This window comes from Chamaea fasciata, unplaced genomic scaffold (assembly GCF_029207755.1).
Source record: "Chamaea fasciata isolate MVZ Bird 193981 ecotype frontalis unplaced genomic scaffold, bChaFas1.0.hap1 SCAF_8, whole genome shotgun sequence".
Classification (NCBI taxonomy): domain Eukaryota; kingdom Metazoa; phylum Chordata; class Aves; order Passeriformes; family Sylviidae; genus Chamaea; species Chamaea fasciata.
The window spans coordinates 23425021-23440068 of NW_027094093.1; the positions used below are offsets into that span (position 1 = coordinate 23425021).

Here is a 15048-nt window from a genome sequence, read left to right on the forward strand (position 1 = left end):
GACCAAGGCCCAGGCAGCAGCATCCAGGGCACAGAACACTCCAAATCCAACACATCTCCAGCACAGAGCAGCAGCTCTCTCTCAGGGCATCAATCCCCTCTGCAACAGGTCTGCAGGGCAGCAGGGATTAAGGCAGCTGCTTTTCCCCTGGCTCAGCCTCAGGATGTGTCACCACTGGGAGGGGATTGGCTCAGATCTGTGTGGTGTCCTGTCCCGCTGGTGCAGGCTGCAGCCCCTCTAGCTGGTGGAGGATTTCATTTATGCTGGGTCTCTCCTGGAGATTCACTGTCATCATGGAGAAGAGCAGGCGTTGCAAGGCAGCCGAGTACCTAGAAGAAAGACAGCAAGGGGAGGATCCATGTGATGCACAGGACAGGGGGCCACCCAGGAAGAGGGTCACTCTCCCCAGCCCCTCACCTGGGTGTGGAGGGCAACGTGAGGGGGTTCTGAACCGCCAGAGCCACACTGTCACCCTTCTGGAAGACAGCATCATAGGGGCCCTCTCCAAACATCATGCAGTACAGTACACAGCCTAAGGACTGGAGCATGGTGGTGTTAGTGCAGCCCTGCAGCAGTGGGGCGGGGGGGCCAGAGGGCTGGATCCTTACCCAGATATCCGTACGCTCATCTATGATGCACTGGCTCGGCACTGTGAAGAGCTCAGGGGCACGGTAGGAGATGGTGCAGCGCTGGGCAGCCCAGTCCTGCAGAGAGGAAGATAGAGATGAAGGGACTGGAGCAGGGACAGGCTTGTGGGGTGACATCCCAGGCCACCCACCTGCACAGCCATGGCCTCCCGAGAGCTGTTGACTTCGATGCGAGCTTGGTTCATGGAGCCCAGGTCCATCAGCACAGGCTGGTCATCCTCATCCAGCAGCACATTGGTGGGCTTGAGGTCCCTGTGGGGACAGACATCACTGAATGCCCACTGGGGCCCCTGCCAATCCCCCCAGCCAGTGCTGCCACCCCTCACCTGTGTGCATAGCCCTTGCTGTGGATGGCTTGCAGCCCACGGCAGATCCCATGGAGGATGTGGAGGATCCGCTGCTCTGGCATGAAGGTCCCTTTCTCTCGCAGTGCTTCCACCTCTCTCCAGAGGGTTCCCCCCTGGCAAACACAAGCAGCTGGTCACCACTGCTGCTCCTGGGGTGGTGGGGCAGCCAGGAAAGCCCCCCTCACCTTCACATAGGGCAGGAGAAGCCAGGCCTCGTGCTTGGCACCCTTCTCCACCATGCAGTGGGCCACCAGGCGCAGGATGTTGGGGTGGTCGAAGAGGCCGTGCATCTCCACCTCGTGCAGGGCAGCCTGGCGGTCTTCCTTGTCGTGGCACAGGATGCGCTTCAGGGCATAGAAGCGCCCATCCCGCAGCCCCTCCACCAGGTCCACATAGCTGAAGCCCCTGCAGGGAGTCAAGAATAGCATGGGCTGGGGGCTGTGACATCCATGCTGGGGCCTTGTGCCTAGTCTCACCTATGAGCACTCAGGGGAGGGGGACAGAGAGCAGCATGAATTCCCCAGATATGCACATCCCCCCACCTCGCAGGATCCCGCCAGGAACCCAAAGCATCCCCTCTCTGTGTGAACAGCCCCACTGACCCAATCATCCCCACTGCCACGGCTCCAAGCACCCACTTCTGCGAATGACCAACCCCTCCGTGTCACTCAGCATGAGACTCATCTGTCAGGCACAAGCACCCCCTATGCTGAAGCATCATCCCTCACCAAGCCCAGGTACTTGCCCAAGCCCCAAGATGACCTGAGCTCAAGCATCTCCCCACCCTGCCCGAACATCCCGTACCTGAGTGCCACCCCCATGCCCAAGCATGTCCTCATGCACAATCACCCGCCATGCCTAAGCATCTCCCCATGCCAGAGCATCACCCCAATGCCGAATCACCTCCCACGCACAATCACCCCCGCGCTCAAGCATGCTCCCCACACCCAAGCACAGTCGCCTTGTACAAGCACTCCCAGGCCCGCGCATCTCCCATGCCCGAGCATCCTCCATACACAAGCACTCCCGTGCCCAAGCAACCCCCCCATGCCCGAGCACGCCCTCGGTCCGAGAACCCCCTTGCCCGAGCATCCCTCCCGGAGCACGGGTACCCCCCGCCCGAGCCCGCCGCGCCCCAGCCCGCCGCGCACCCCTCTGCCAGGCGGTGGAGCAGGAGGTACCGCGCTCCCCCCAGGCTGACGGTGCCGCGGGAGCAGACGCACAGCGTCTGCCCCATCGCCCGTCCGCGTCATCGCCCGCCGCCGCGCGTCACCCGCCGCGTCACCCGGCAGGCGGGGCGCCGCCGCCTCCCGCAGCCTGGTCCCGCGGCGGTCGGGATGTGCGATCCCTCCTCTTTGCAGCGGGCTCGTCCTGTCCTGCAGCACCTCCTGACACCCCTGTCACCAGCTCTGTCACCAGCTCTAGCACTTGGCCCGGGGGCGTTTTCCTTTCCCTCATCCAGCAGCAACCCTCCGATCAGAGCTACAGCCCAGCTTTCCATCACAACTTCTCTGATGGAACAGCGGGCTGAGCAAAGCGGAAGGGTGATACTTTTGTTATACGCCTGGTGGTGATACTTTTATGAGGCTCCTTTCCCCCTCACTTTGATTGTCACCATCCCACTGGGCCCAGGGGTGTGCCCGCCGGCCGGAGCTGGCTCGGGCGGGGTTGTGCCGTCTGCATCCCCTGCTGGGGTGGGCTTTGCGGAGGCTGATGCGCGACTGGCCAGACGTGGAGGGTCGGAGCCGCCCACCCATTTCCCATGGTCCCGCCCTAGCTGTTGCAGCTGCCTGCACTTGGGACCGGGAGAAGGAAGCGCCGGGTACTGGCCAACATCCTTCTCGGATCACATGATGATGATGGCCACGTCCACCTTCGTCCCCTGTCCCGGGCCTGCCGAGCACCCGGCGACGATGGGGCTGCCGGCTCTCGCCCTGCTGCTGGCAGCGGGGCTCCTGCACACGCAGGTTAGCAATCAAGGGTGGAAAGTCTGGGAGAAGCGCATAGGACTGAGCTGTGGAGGAGCCCGTGGGACGCCTCCGGAATCTGTCTTACTTCCCGATCCGTCTCCCTTCTCGTCATGGTATAGCTCCCTCCTGCAGCAATCCAATGTCCTCGCTTGCATTCCCAGCTCCTTCCCTGCCCTCGCAGCACCCACCCCAGCAGCACTCGTCCCCGCAAATGCCCCCAGCTCAGCCGCCGGGTGTTTTATTAGCGGGGAGGCTCAGCTCCTGCTCTCCCAGAAGGACAGTTTGGTACCCAGACTTCGGGGGAGGGCTCCTCCAAGAACCAGCCCCATCAGTGACTGCCTCAGGAAGCATAGGAAGGGATGGCTGGGCTCGGGGAGATTCTGCAGCCCTCCAGCTCTGCCCCTTTCTTGCAGGCCTTCCCTTCGGCACGCTCCTTCCAGCTGGACTATGAAAATAACTGCTTCCGCAAGGACGGTGCCCTTTTCCGCTACATCTCAGGCAGCATCCATTACGCCCGCGTCCCGCGCCCTGCCTGGAGGGACCGGCTGCTCAAGATGTACATGAGCGGACTCAGCACTGTGCAGGTGTAAGCCATGGCGGTAGCCCTGACAGTGTACAGCCCACAGCCACCACGGGGTTTCTGGGATCAGTAGGAACAGAGACAAGGGTGTTTGTCTGACCACAGGGAGCAAGGAACAACACTTGCACTTGTCTGTGACCCTCCAGGTCACCCCTGCCACACACAAGCATGAGTGTGAGCTAGTTCCAGTCCAGCCTGAGTTGCCACACTCAGGCTGCAGGCCAACTCCCAGAAGCAGAGGGACCAGCTGGTGGGATGGTTCCCTGTCATGCTGGGGTGTCCTTGGCCCCTGCGTGCTGATCTTTCCTCTCACCCCAGCTACGTCCCCTGGAACTACCATGAGACACTGCCAGGAGTTTATGACTTCAGTGGGAACCGGGATGTGGAAGCCTTCCTGGACCTGACAGCTGAGCTGGGACTTCTGGTGATCCTGCGGCCAGGGCCCTACATCTGTGCAGAGTGGGAGATGGTGAGCCCCAGGCACCAGCCTGGCACAGGTGGTCTGACAAGGGCACAGTAGGGTTGGCCCTTCTGGCTGTCCCACTGACTCCAGTGCCATACCCACTGTGCCCAGGCTCCTGCCCCACAGGCCACATGCTGTGCTGGTGACAAGCACTAGCATTGCACTGGCTGATTTCAGCTCTGTGCAGGCTCAGGCTGCTGAGCAGTTTCTCTGCCTCCCTCTCTGCCATGTGTGTTTCTCCAGGGTGGCTTGCCTGCCTGGCTGCTGTGGAAACCAGATAGCAACCTGCGCACTTCCAACCCTGGTAAGGCTCAGCACAGGACTCTGGCCACCATGTCCTTACAGTCTGGTGCCAGTTCTGGCATTGTCTCCACACACCTGCCAGCTCTGCCTGCGTGGTCTTTCCCATCATCATCCATCCTTTGAGAGGCCCATAGTTGGTACCGCACCTCCAGTTCCCCATCTCGCCTGATCCTGCCCCGCCTGCTGTGTCTTCCTCCTGGCAGGCTGGCTGCATATGGGCTGGGGTGGATGCTGCAGCTGGCCCCTGCCCTGCCTCTGTCCCTCCAGCCTACCTGGCAGCTGTGGACTCCTGGCTCCATATCCTGCTGCCCAAGATCAAGCCACGCCTCTACCAGCAGGGAGGGAACATCATCAGTGTGCAGGTAAGGTGCTGTGAGGCCCAGCCCCGTGCCCCACTCTGTGTCATCTTTGGATGTGCCCCAAAAAGCCACCAGTATCCCCTACACAATGACCTTACCCAGAAAAGCTCATATAAATCCCTCCCAACTTCTTGACCTGGATCTAAATCCAAGGGCTGGAAATCTGAGGTACTTGCCATCACCACAGCTGTGGTTTGAGGGATGCTGACAGAGCTGGAGCTCGTGGTGGGACTGGAAGGTTATGCTCAGGACCCACCTGGGGGTTGTCAGAACATCTGGTGATGTCCAGAGGAAAGCGGGGAGGTTGGCGCTCATCCCAGTGGGCAGTGGCACCTGTCTGCAGCCCTGCCATGTGCATACTGTGTACCAGTCCCTGCCCTGCTTGCAGGTGGAGAATGAATATGGGAGCTACTATGCCTGTGACTCTGGATACCTACGGCACCTGCTGGGCTCCTTTCGGGCACTGCTGGGGAGCGAGGTGCTGCTCTTCACCACCGACAGCGCACGGGCGGAGGAGCTGCGCTATGGCACGCTGCAGGGGCTCTATGCCACCGTTGACTTTGGCCCAGGTATCCCTGTGGGGAGGAGGAGGAGAGAGGATGTGGGTCCCTTCTCTGTCCTGCTCAAACCTCCCTCTCTCCACCTCCACAGGATCTAATGTGACAGAGGCATTTGGTGCCCAGCGTCGTGTGGAACCCAAAGGGCCCCTGGTGAGTTTGGCATGGGTGCTGTGGGGGGACTGACCCGTGTCAGCCTTGAGGAGGCAGAGGCATCAGGCAGTGAGGCAAAGAGGGGTGCTGGGCCCAGGCTGCAGGTGACAATCCCTTTCTCCTCCAGGTAAACTCTGAGTACTACACAGGTTGGCTGGACTACTGGGGCGAGGCACATGCCAGCACCAGTGCCGCGTGGGTGGCCCGGGGGCTGGAGGACATGCTGCAGCTGGGAGCCAGCATCAACATGCAAGTAGCCGGCTGGCAGAGGGCACAGCCACCAGGGGAGTGGGCATCACCTCTTGCCTTCATCCCACAGGGATCAGGCCAGCAGGGACTGTGGGTGCCAGAGGGGAGGGGCAGTGCCTGGTGAGCCCCTGCTGGGTCTCTGGGTTGCTGACCAGGCTCTCTGGGGTGTATCATAGGTACATGTTCCATGGAGGGACGAATTTTGCCTACTGGAGTGGTGAGTAGAGCATTTCCCTAGGGAGGGAGGGGGACACTGCAGGGCTGGGGGGGCTTTCCTTGGCCATCCCTGAGAAGCCTGCTTCAGGCTCTTGTTCTGTCCCATGGGGCAGGTTGACACATAGCCAAGGGCCCTTGAACCCAAGCTTGTCTTCTCCTAGGGACTCCTTTCATGCCTATGCAGGGGCTCACAGTTCTGGGTCATGCCCCCCACATTGCACTGCAGCCAGCCTGGGGCTGGGCTCCGTGCCCTGGGCTGTGCCAGAGACCCTTCCTCCAGCTCACATCACTTCCTTGGCCAGGTGCTGACTACAAGGACCAGTACAAACCAGTGACCACCAGCTATGACTATGATGCCCCCCTCTCGGAGGCAGGAGACCCCACTGAGAAGCTGTTTGCCATTCGCACGGTCATCAGCAAGGTAATGAACGTGGCAGAAATAAGGGGACAGTACTGGGCTCGGCTGCTTGAGTACCAGTAGAGCAAGGGACATCTCCCTGCCTGCCATGGGGGGCAGCTGATAGTCTGCTGTTCAGTTCCAGCCTCTGCCAGTTGGTCCGATGCCACCTGCGACCCCCAAGTATGCCTATGGCTGGGTGGCCCTGCAGAAGGTGAGTGCCTATCCCAAAGGCTGTAGTGCCCCAACGTGACACTGCTCAACTGCCCAGCACCCATCCCTCTCTTTGCAGTATGCTGACCTCCTGGATGTCTTGGATGTGCTGTGCCCCTCTGGGCCCATCCAGAGCCAGTTCCCTCTCACCTTTGAGGCTCTAAAGCAGGTGAGAGGCTGGGTGTAGTCGTGGACACTTGAGGAGATGCTCCTGTCTGCCTGGCCTTGGCTCTGGAGCAGAGGAGCAGAGCTCACTTCCAGCTCCATTTCCCTTCCTGTGCCACTGCACTGTGTCCTGCAGGTCCATGGCTTTGTGTTGTACCACACACAGCTCCCCTGTGATGTTCCAGATCCAGCCACGCTGGGCGCTCCACCCCACAGCATCTGTGACCGTGGCTACGTGATGCTGCAGAAGGTGAGGCTATGGGAGCACACCAGTCCCTGCGACAGTGTTCCAGAGGGCTGTGCAACCTGCTGGCAATGGGGCTGTGCCATGCCACAGTCTTGGGGACAGTCAGGGTGCCAAAAGCCATACTGAGCCTTTGTGGGGTGGCTCTTGGGCCCAAATTTGCCCCCTTGTTTGGGGGCAGAGAGCAGCCCTGGCTCTGGTGGGGCGGGCAGCAGGATGCTATGTGCCTGCTGGCAGTGTTGGGGGTGGTGGAATCTGAACATGGGCCAGCAGCACTGACCTTGTGGCTTTAGGAGTACCAGGGAACACTGGAGCGGGACAGACAGACAACACTGCATGTAACAGGCAGGGCAGGGGACACCCTGGACATACTCCTGGAGAACATGGGCAGGATCAGCTTTGGGGCCAACACCAGTGACTTCAAGGTAAGGGGAGAGGGCCCTGAGGCTCCAGAGGGGATGGCCTGGCAACTCACGTGACCAAACACCCTCTCTACTGCCACCTGAGACAGAGTCCAGCCTTGGTGGGGCCAATCTCAGTCCTGCTCCCTGGTTGATCTCAAAACCTGCCAGGAAAGGGCTCAAAGACCGGCACCCCTCTCCCACTTATGCTGCCACAGCTGCCAGGGCCCTTTGCTCCTTAGCATGGGATCCCATCCCACCTTCACTGCTGCAAGGGGGACATTCCCTGGAGTTGCCAAGTGTCCTGACTATGGCAGATACTGCTGCTTCATTTCCCCTCCTGTTCCATCTCAGGGCTTGCTGGGAAACCTCTCACTGAACTCCAGGCCTCTCAGCAACTGGCTGATCTATCCCCTGGCCATAGACACTGCAGTCCAACAGGGCTGGCCCCACACTGCCCTGCCAAAAACAAACAGTGGGGGCAGAGTGGGGCCAGCCTTCTACACTGGGACCTTTGAGACACCTGGCATTGCCTGGGACACCTTTGTGAAATTCCCAGGTTGGAGTAAGGTAAGGCAGTGCATAACTGGGAAATGGGATAAGAGTGAAGCAGGACACAGCTCAGTCCCATCTCCATCATCTTCCAGGGACTGCTGTGGATAAATGGCTTCAACTTGGGCCGGTACTGGACCCATCGTGGGCCCCAGCAGACCCTCTTTGTACCTGGCTCAGTGCTGCACGTTGGCCTCCCCAACAACATTACAGTGCTGGAGCTAGAAGGGGCACCTCCCACTCCTGTCTTACTCTTCCTTGACCGACCCCTTTACAACAGGACACTTGGCTGCAGCACCATGGCCACACAGTAAACACTGCTGAGCACTGGCCTTGCCTCTCACTGGAGTGGGGGAGGTGACAGGGGGCTGATGAAGCACAAGGGCTAATGAAAGTAGCACAGGTCCTGGCGTAGACCTCTGGGGATAGGCAGGGCCTGTGCTAATGAGTAATGGACCCAGGATTGAGCTTGATTTGCATGTCAATGCCACACTCATCCCAAATAGTTCCAGTGACCATGCTGACTCCCCCCACAGCCCGGGGGTCAAGGCACCTCTTTATTGACAATGTAGGTGGAAGATGTAGTTGCTAAGTCGAAGGCTGAGATGCTGATGTCAGCGAGAAGAGATAAAAGCACAGCCTGGAGGGTGTCCCCAAGCATGGCTGCAGGTGGCTCAGGGCTGGAGGGTCTGTATGTGTCAGGATCTGTCCTTACACCTACAGACAGCAACTTATGAGATAGCCATGAGAAAAGCTGGCAGCATGACCCGTGGCTGGAGCCAGGCCACTGAACAGTCCCAGCCCCTCACAGTAGCACATGGAAACCTCTCAGTTATTAACTTTGCCAGAGTCACCACCCAGAGTGACATTCATGCCCAGAGCCTTGCCAGAGGTGCCCTGCAGAGTGACATGGCCAGCTCAGTCACTCTCACCATCACTACTCCACAGGTTCTCCCTTGCTGCACAGGCAGTGCTCAGCCATGTTCCAACCACACTGGTCCTTGGCAGGTGGCAGCAGTCTGCAGCATTAGGTGCGGCCAGCCTGGGCCCGGCGGTGGGTCTGCAGGCAGGCCGTGGAACAGAAGGAGAAGTCGAGGTAATGGAAAGGGATCCGGCCCAGCAGAGACTCTCCACACTGCCAGCAGCGGCTGCAGGAAAGAGCAGAGCTGGCCCTGAGCAAAGGGGACACTTGCAGAAGAGTTGGAAGAGGAAAGGATTTCCTGCCTGGACTGTGACACAAGACACCAACGGCATGAGGGAGCTGGGGCTCCTCTGGTCTCACAGGACTGGCGTGCACACCCAACAGCCTGGTCAGGGGGAGATGCCCTGTCGGAGCATGATGTGAGGTACTTTGTGGCAGAATGAACATGGAGGGACTTGACCCTATTAAGGTTTTAAAGTCCCTGCCATGATAAGCATGGGGAGTGCTGGCTGCCAACAAACCTGGTGGGGTGGCAAAGGAAAGTAAACAGGGACACAGGAGCAGCTGGGGCACTGGCTTGCTGTAGATCTGGCTGTAAGTAGACCAAGTCATTCTTAGCAAAAGGAGGGGGAGCAGGGCAAGAAAAGGAGGAAACTTTTACACAGGCACTATTGGGAATTGAGTGGGCAGGAATAGCTTTGGACTGAGAAACAAGAACTGGAGCAAGAAAGGCAGGGAACAGCTGTGCTGACATGGGAGAATTTGTCTTCAGAGCCATGCTGCTGGGATGGTTACCTGATGTTGGCAAGAGTTGTGCCAGTGTCCTGCAGCTGTGCAGCCAACCTCCGCTCAGCAGCCAGGGCCCTCTAGGGAACAGAGACAGCTCAGCCCCTGCAGGCCCTGAGAGCTGCTGTGCTCACCACATCACCCCTGCCCTCTCCAGGCTAGATCCCCTTCCCAATCCTCACCTTCTCCCTGTCAGACAGGGCTGCAAACTGCTGCTTGTTTTCCTGCTCCTGCTCCCAACGCCGCTGCTCCTCTCGCTGTGCTTGCTCCCTTTGCTTCCGCTGGGCTTTCTGTGCCCGCTTCTTCTCCAGCTTCTTGGCCTCCATCTCCTCTGTCAGGGGCCCTGGCACCTGAGGGCAGGCAGCATCTCCCACTGAGCCTGGGGCAATGGCACAAGTGGGAAAGGAGAGCTTTGCTCTGCGGTCCCCCTGCCGGCCAGGGCAGAGGGCAGGCACCCACCTTGGCACGGTTGTAGTCGTACTTGTCCGGATGGTCCACCATGAACTTGCGGAAGGCGTTGCGGGTCAGTCTGTCAGCAGAGACGCAGTATGGGGTCCTCTCCTCCCTGTCCCTGTAAGACAAGGGAGATCAGATCACTCACACTGCCATCTTACTGTCTGCATCCCGCTGGGCTGTGAGCTCAGAGACTCCCCAGGGATGAGCACTGTGTACTGCTGGCCATGGTATCATAGCCAAGGAGGAAAAAGTTCCTTATTCCTATACCATAATCCTCCAAATCCTTTTTGCCTCTCGAAGCCCCTGCATGGGGCTTTTGTCTCATCCTGACCCTTGGAACTGCTGACCAATAAAACTGGGTGCACTGCCCTCCTGCTGCCATGCCAGACCAGGCAGGCAAAGAGAAGGGTGGTTCAGCTCCTAGGCCTCCCATAAAAATCCCAGATGTCCCAGGTCATAGAGAGCAATACTGGCTGTCCCAGGATAAGAGTGGCACCAATTTCCTGTGGCTGAGACAGGCGTGAGTCACTGGACTCTCACAGTCAGGGTTGTGAACCACTGGGTGCTCTGCAGCCATACCTGAGGGCAGGGTCTGCCCCCGCCTCCAGCAGCAGACACACAGCCTCAGCCTTGCCAGCCCGTGCTGCCACATGAAGCAGGGTGCAGCCCCGCTCATCCATGGGCTGGTTCAGCAAGGAGCGGGCCGTATCCAGAGATTCCCCATCCTCACTGTCCCCTGGCAGGTCCCCGTTCTCTGGCACACCCAGGAGATGCCGCAGTGTCCGCACATCCCCTGTCTTGCAGGCAGTGAATAGAGAATTGCAGAGCTGAGTCTGAGGGTCTCCTGTGAGGGAAGAACAGGAGAGAAGTCTGATGGGCAGACCGGGCAGAACAGCACTCTGATCTGACTAGGGAACACACGCAATGCATCAGCTTGCTAGTCGGATTTGGGTACTGCAGGATCGCCAGCACCTTCAGAGTCTGTGGCTATGGCATTGCTAGGCACTGTTGGCAGCCGCCAAGACCTCTCCTGAAGTAAGATCCGCTCCAATCCCCCCAGAATACCTGGCTTAGCTAGGTGCTGCCTGGCCCCCTTGGCTCCAAACACACAGCTCACTCAAAGGCACGTGACTGTACTAAAGACTTCTCAAACCCAGCTGTTCTGGGCACCTGCATGACAATGTGCTCTTCACCCCACTGAAAAGGCACTGGTAAATGGAGCAGGCATCCAGCCAACGCAGCTCCCAACCCCACTTACCTCCATTGCTCCAGGGAAGCAGCCCAGCCTTAGCCTCCCTCTGCAGCTCCGTCACTGGCTCCAAGCCAGGCTGCCCATACTGGTATCCAGTCTCTTCAGCACAAGGCCCTGCACAGGCAACACGTAGTGAGGAGGAGGGTGAGGGTCAGCCTGCATCCCCCAGCCATGGCCTTCCTACACTGCCCCTGCCAGTTCTTCCTCCTCACCTTTCTCCACCTTCTTGTCCTTCTTCTTCCTCCGTTTGCGGTTTCGCTTCGGCATCACTTCGAACTCCCGGAGGTGCAAGGTCTCCAATGTCACTTCCACAGTCTCCAGTTCCCCTGCAGGGCTTTCTTCCTCCTCTTCCTCCTCCTCCTCTGGGGCTGAGGGGGGTGATAAGACTGGGGCTAAGGCCCCACACAAACAACTAATCACTTGGAGCTCTCAGCCAAGAACACCCTGTCTTTCTCCTGTCCAGTCACACTCTGAAGCTGCAAATCTGGCCCATGCCATAACAACGCACCCCTCCTGTTTCCTCAGAGTCATGTCTCCCTCCGTGGTTCAACTCACCAGTTGTGCCTTCCTGCAGGGGATCCACCTCTTCCTTCTGCTGCCTCTTCTGCCAGACCTTCTGGGGGGACCCAGTGATGTCCTCCAGTGGTGTGTCCTTCCCTGGGCAGCAAGGGTGTTCCCATCATTGCCTGAGGACAGGGAGCACCCCATGTCTCCAGGGACTGAGGGCTGAAGAGCTAGCACCTCCACCCCACAGGGTAGCATCCTCTAATACACAAGGGATCATGTCACCCTACCTGCCCTGACCCACAGGCACAGGGGCTGGTCCAACTCACCATACACCTGCAGGCTGGCCAGTGTGGTGTGGACTCGCAGCACCTCTCGCAGTGTGGCCCTGCGGGTGCTGAGGGGGATGTGGCAGATGCGAGGGTCCCCTCGGGACAGGGGTGGGTTCCTGCCACCAAAGAGCAGCGCACGGTTGTGACGAGGGGCTCGGAGGAAGATGCGCTGAGCTTCGTCCAGGTGCTGTGCCCAGGCTGCCAGGAGGTCCTGAATATCCTGGGGAGAAAGGAGAAGCTTTATATGGGATCCTGAGCACACTATGTGGGCAAACATAGCTCTGGAGCAGGGACAAATCCAGAATCAAGTAGCCTCTTTTCCAGAGCCCATTGCCCCTGCCATGCCCTCCAGTAGCAGTGTGGTACCACCTGTCAGAGGCAGCCAGAACCACTCTTCCTGCCAAGAGCCCAGCACTGTGGTGCATCCTCACCTTGAGCAGTGCAGCCTCATTGTAGCGGCGCAGGGAGGCCCCAGCCGATCTGGGTGCTGACCCTGGGGTCTGGGCATCCCGAAGGCCCTGGGCTGTGCCCCGCCGTGCTCGCACTGTGTAGCGGTGGAAAGTCTTGTGCTCCTGCACTTGCAGGCTGCAGAGAGGGGCAGGCATGAGCAACGGAGCTTAGTGTGCATGGCAAAAGCAGCTCCAGCTGACTGTGCCCAGAGGGACAATCCCATTATCCCCCTGTACTCACCCCCGGAACACTGCTCCTGCGAAGTGCCCGCCACCCATCATCAGCACAACCCAGCATGTGCTTGCACTGAGGCTCTGCAGTGATGTTATCAGCTCCACTGGCTCCTCAATGTCACCCTGATGCACAGACACTCTTGCTAGCACCAATGGCATTACCTCCTTACCTCTTGCTGTCCCCAGGACAAAGACCAGCCTCTCTGCTAGCACCAGAAGCAGGTTTCTGGGAGCACCCCAGAGCCAAATAACAGGCCACCACATGTCTGGGGCTCTAACCTGGCACCAGAGTCCACCCTTCCTATCAGAGGAGGTAGGAGACTGTAAGAGAAATACATACACTCCAGTGCCACCGACTTTTCTGGAGTCCCTCTCCCAAAAAGCTGGGCTGTGACTTGCCTTTCCAGTGATCAGCACGCAGCGGTACACAGAGATGAGCTGGCCCTTTGCATTGCGGAGCAGCACCTTGTGGGACCGGGGAATCTGGGAGCTCTGGGGAGTGTCACTGACAGAGGGCAGCAACTCTGACTCACTGCTCACATCAGAGCTATCCGAGTCGGATCCTGAGATGCTGGAAACATCACCTGCAAGGAAAAGAAAAGATGCAGTGAAACAAAGCAAAGATTAATGAACGGCCTCCCCAGAACTCTGTAGGTGATTTCAAGGGCACTTGCAGAGTGCCCACGACCCCAGAAATGTTCTGTCAAATAACCCTACACATCACAAACAGGCTGTGACCTGGGGAGACAGGAGTTTGGGGCTCTGGATCCTCTGACATGCTTAGTCAGGGGCTCAGTTAAAACACCCCTTTCTCCCTGTAACAAATCCTAACAGCGCAGGAGCAGTGCTGGACTCTGAGAAGACCCCACAGGAACAGAAAAAAGTGATCCTGTGCTAGCAGAGGGCTTCATCCCTGTACAGAAGAGCCCCAGTGAGGTTGCTGACAGCCCCTGGGCTCCAGTGCAGACAGTCCAACTCCTCACCTGTGCGGGTTTTCTCCTCAAACACTTCAGCAGGCAGTGTCCGGCATCCCAGGAGTCGCTGCTTCAGGTTGAAGCGGTGCCAGTCAAGACGGTAGTGCTCAGTCTGTGGAACAAAAAAGTATGAGCTGGCAGCATCTGGGTGGTCTATGAAAGCCATCACCACCAAAGGGCATGAGGTGACAGACCCCAAGGGCTAAAATGATGCTGGGCTCCTTCAGCAGTCCTGACTGGAAAATCACAGTATATTAAGAAGTTACCCATGAAACAGTTAACCTGAACAAGTACAGACCTGTGCTGCACCTACCCTTTACTTCCAGTAAATGATACTTTTAACTGATAACATACAAGGTTTGAGAGATCCCAATAGGTTGTGAGCAGTGGGCAAACAGCCAGCACTGGGCTGCACCATGCTGGGGCTGAGCTTCCACAGCAGAATCCCAGCAGTCATGCAAGCCCCAGTCCCACTTCACACTGCGCAGCCCTGCTCACCTGCTCCTCCCGGCTCCCAAACACCTGTCCACAGGTCAAGCAACACATCTTCTCTGGCACCTCGGTGACCCCACGGGCCTTTTCCTCACAGCTGGGTGCTGCAGGTTTCTCTGGAAGAACAAGGAAGGGCTGTGCATAGGCAGCCCTGCAGGCTGCACTGGAAGGAGTGGAGCTTCCTCGGTCTTTCCTCAGCCAACCCAAAGAAACCTATGGTTGAAGGAGCTTCGGAAACCTTGGGGTGTCACCAAAAAAAGCCCATTTACCCACCCACCAGGTAGCTCCCAAGGCCAAGCTCCGGGTTGATCACCTGATCTGAGCTGCGGAGAGAACACCAAATCTGTGGTGGACACGAGCTAAGTCAAATAACTTCCCTCCCGCCGTTCCCGCGGAGCCCCACGCACCGTGGCTCACAGGTGCCGGCTCGGCAGCACCCGCATCCGCAGCAACTCCGGTGACAAGGGTCAGCCCGTGCAGGAGTTCAGGGTCCTGAGCGGCCTCAAACACAGACCTGCTCTCCGGCATCGCTACTGCTCCCAGCGGGCCGGACAGTGCCTGAACAATTCCCGTCGGGAACCACCAGCCAGTGACCGCCCCAACACCTGCCCCACGGGGTCCACCGCTCTGCTCCCGTCCGAGCTCTCACTGCGTCCGGGACCCTGCCGCCGCCGCCGCCGCCGCCGCCGCCCAGGGAATCCCGCACCGCGCCCGGGACCAGTGCGCGATCTCCCTTCCCCAAGCCGCTGCACCCCCATCACCGTCCCAGCCGCTGCGCCCCCATGACCCCCGGGACGGCTCCCCGTGCCCCGTGCCCCGTGCCCCGTGCCC

General features: G+C 59.1%; 3 protein-coding genes across 7 annotated transcripts in view; 2 read left to right on the forward strand and 1 right to left on the reverse strand.

Annotated features, from left to right (window-relative positions):
- LOC136293389 (serine/threonine-protein kinase 16-like) overlaps positions 1-15000 on the reverse strand; it is a 15282-nt gene extending 282 nt beyond the window's left edge. The window contains exons 1-22 of one of the 5 annotated variants that reach the window (XM_066190117.1): positions 14625-14999; positions 14224-14333; positions 13735-13837; positions 13151-13335; positions 13031-13072; positions 12759-12874; positions 12500-12653; positions 12066-12288; positions 11788-11889; positions 11445-11624; positions 11239-11346; positions 10560-10824; positions 9984-10095; positions 9707-9874; positions 9534-9604; positions 5107-5244; positions 1180-1399; positions 974-1107; positions 779-899; positions 609-704; positions 418-539; positions 1-329 (exon numbers count right to left, since the gene is read on the reverse strand). The exon at positions 1-329 is cut by the window's left edge and continues 282 nt beyond it. In XM_066190117.1, coding sequence (XP_066046214.1) covers positions 191-329; positions 418-539; positions 609-704; positions 779-899; positions 974-1107; positions 1180-1399; positions 5107-5244; positions 9534-9604; positions 9707-9874; positions 9984-10095; positions 10560-10824; positions 11239-11346; positions 11445-11624; positions 11788-11889; positions 12066-12288; positions 12500-12653; positions 12759-12874; positions 13031-13072; positions 13151-13335; positions 13735-13837; positions 14224-14333; positions 14625-14745 — 3030 coding nt within the window. In that variant the 5' untranslated portion in view covers positions 14746-14999 and the 3' untranslated portion in view covers positions 1-190. Of the gene's footprint in view, positions 330-417; positions 540-608; positions 705-778; positions 900-973; positions 1108-1179; positions 1400-2145; positions 3081-5106; positions 5245-9533; positions 9605-9706; positions 9875-9983; positions 10096-10559; positions 10825-11238; positions 11347-11444; positions 11625-11787; positions 11890-12065; positions 12289-12499; positions 12654-12758; positions 13073-13150; positions 13336-13734; positions 13838-14223; positions 14334-14624 lie in introns of those variants that run through there. The other 4 variants (XM_066190119.1, XM_066190116.1, XM_066190118.1 and 1 more) reach the window with 4 other exon arrangements.
- On the forward strand, positions 2805-4867 carry LOC136293047 (beta-galactosidase-like). Its single transcript, XM_066189307.1, has 6 exons — positions 2805-2961; positions 3378-3550; positions 3863-4055; positions 4251-4311; positions 4578-4672; positions 4823-4867. Exons 1-6 carry the CDS (start codon positions 2845-2847, stop codon positions 4865-4867), a joined length of 684 nt encoding a protein of 227 aa, XP_066045404.1. The 5' UTR covers positions 2805-2844.
- Positions 5719-8146, forward strand: GLB1L (galactosidase beta 1 like). The gene is made up of 8 exons (XM_066190122.1): positions 5719-5845; positions 6147-6265; positions 6381-6455; positions 6534-6623; positions 6756-6869; positions 7157-7288; positions 7619-7834; positions 7912-8146. Exons 1-8 carry the CDS (start codon positions 5809-5811, stop codon positions 8128-8130), a joined length of 1002 nt encoding a protein of 333 aa, XP_066046219.1. The 5' UTR covers positions 5719-5808; the 3' UTR covers positions 8131-8146.
- Positions 15001-15048: the final 48 nt, after the last annotated feature.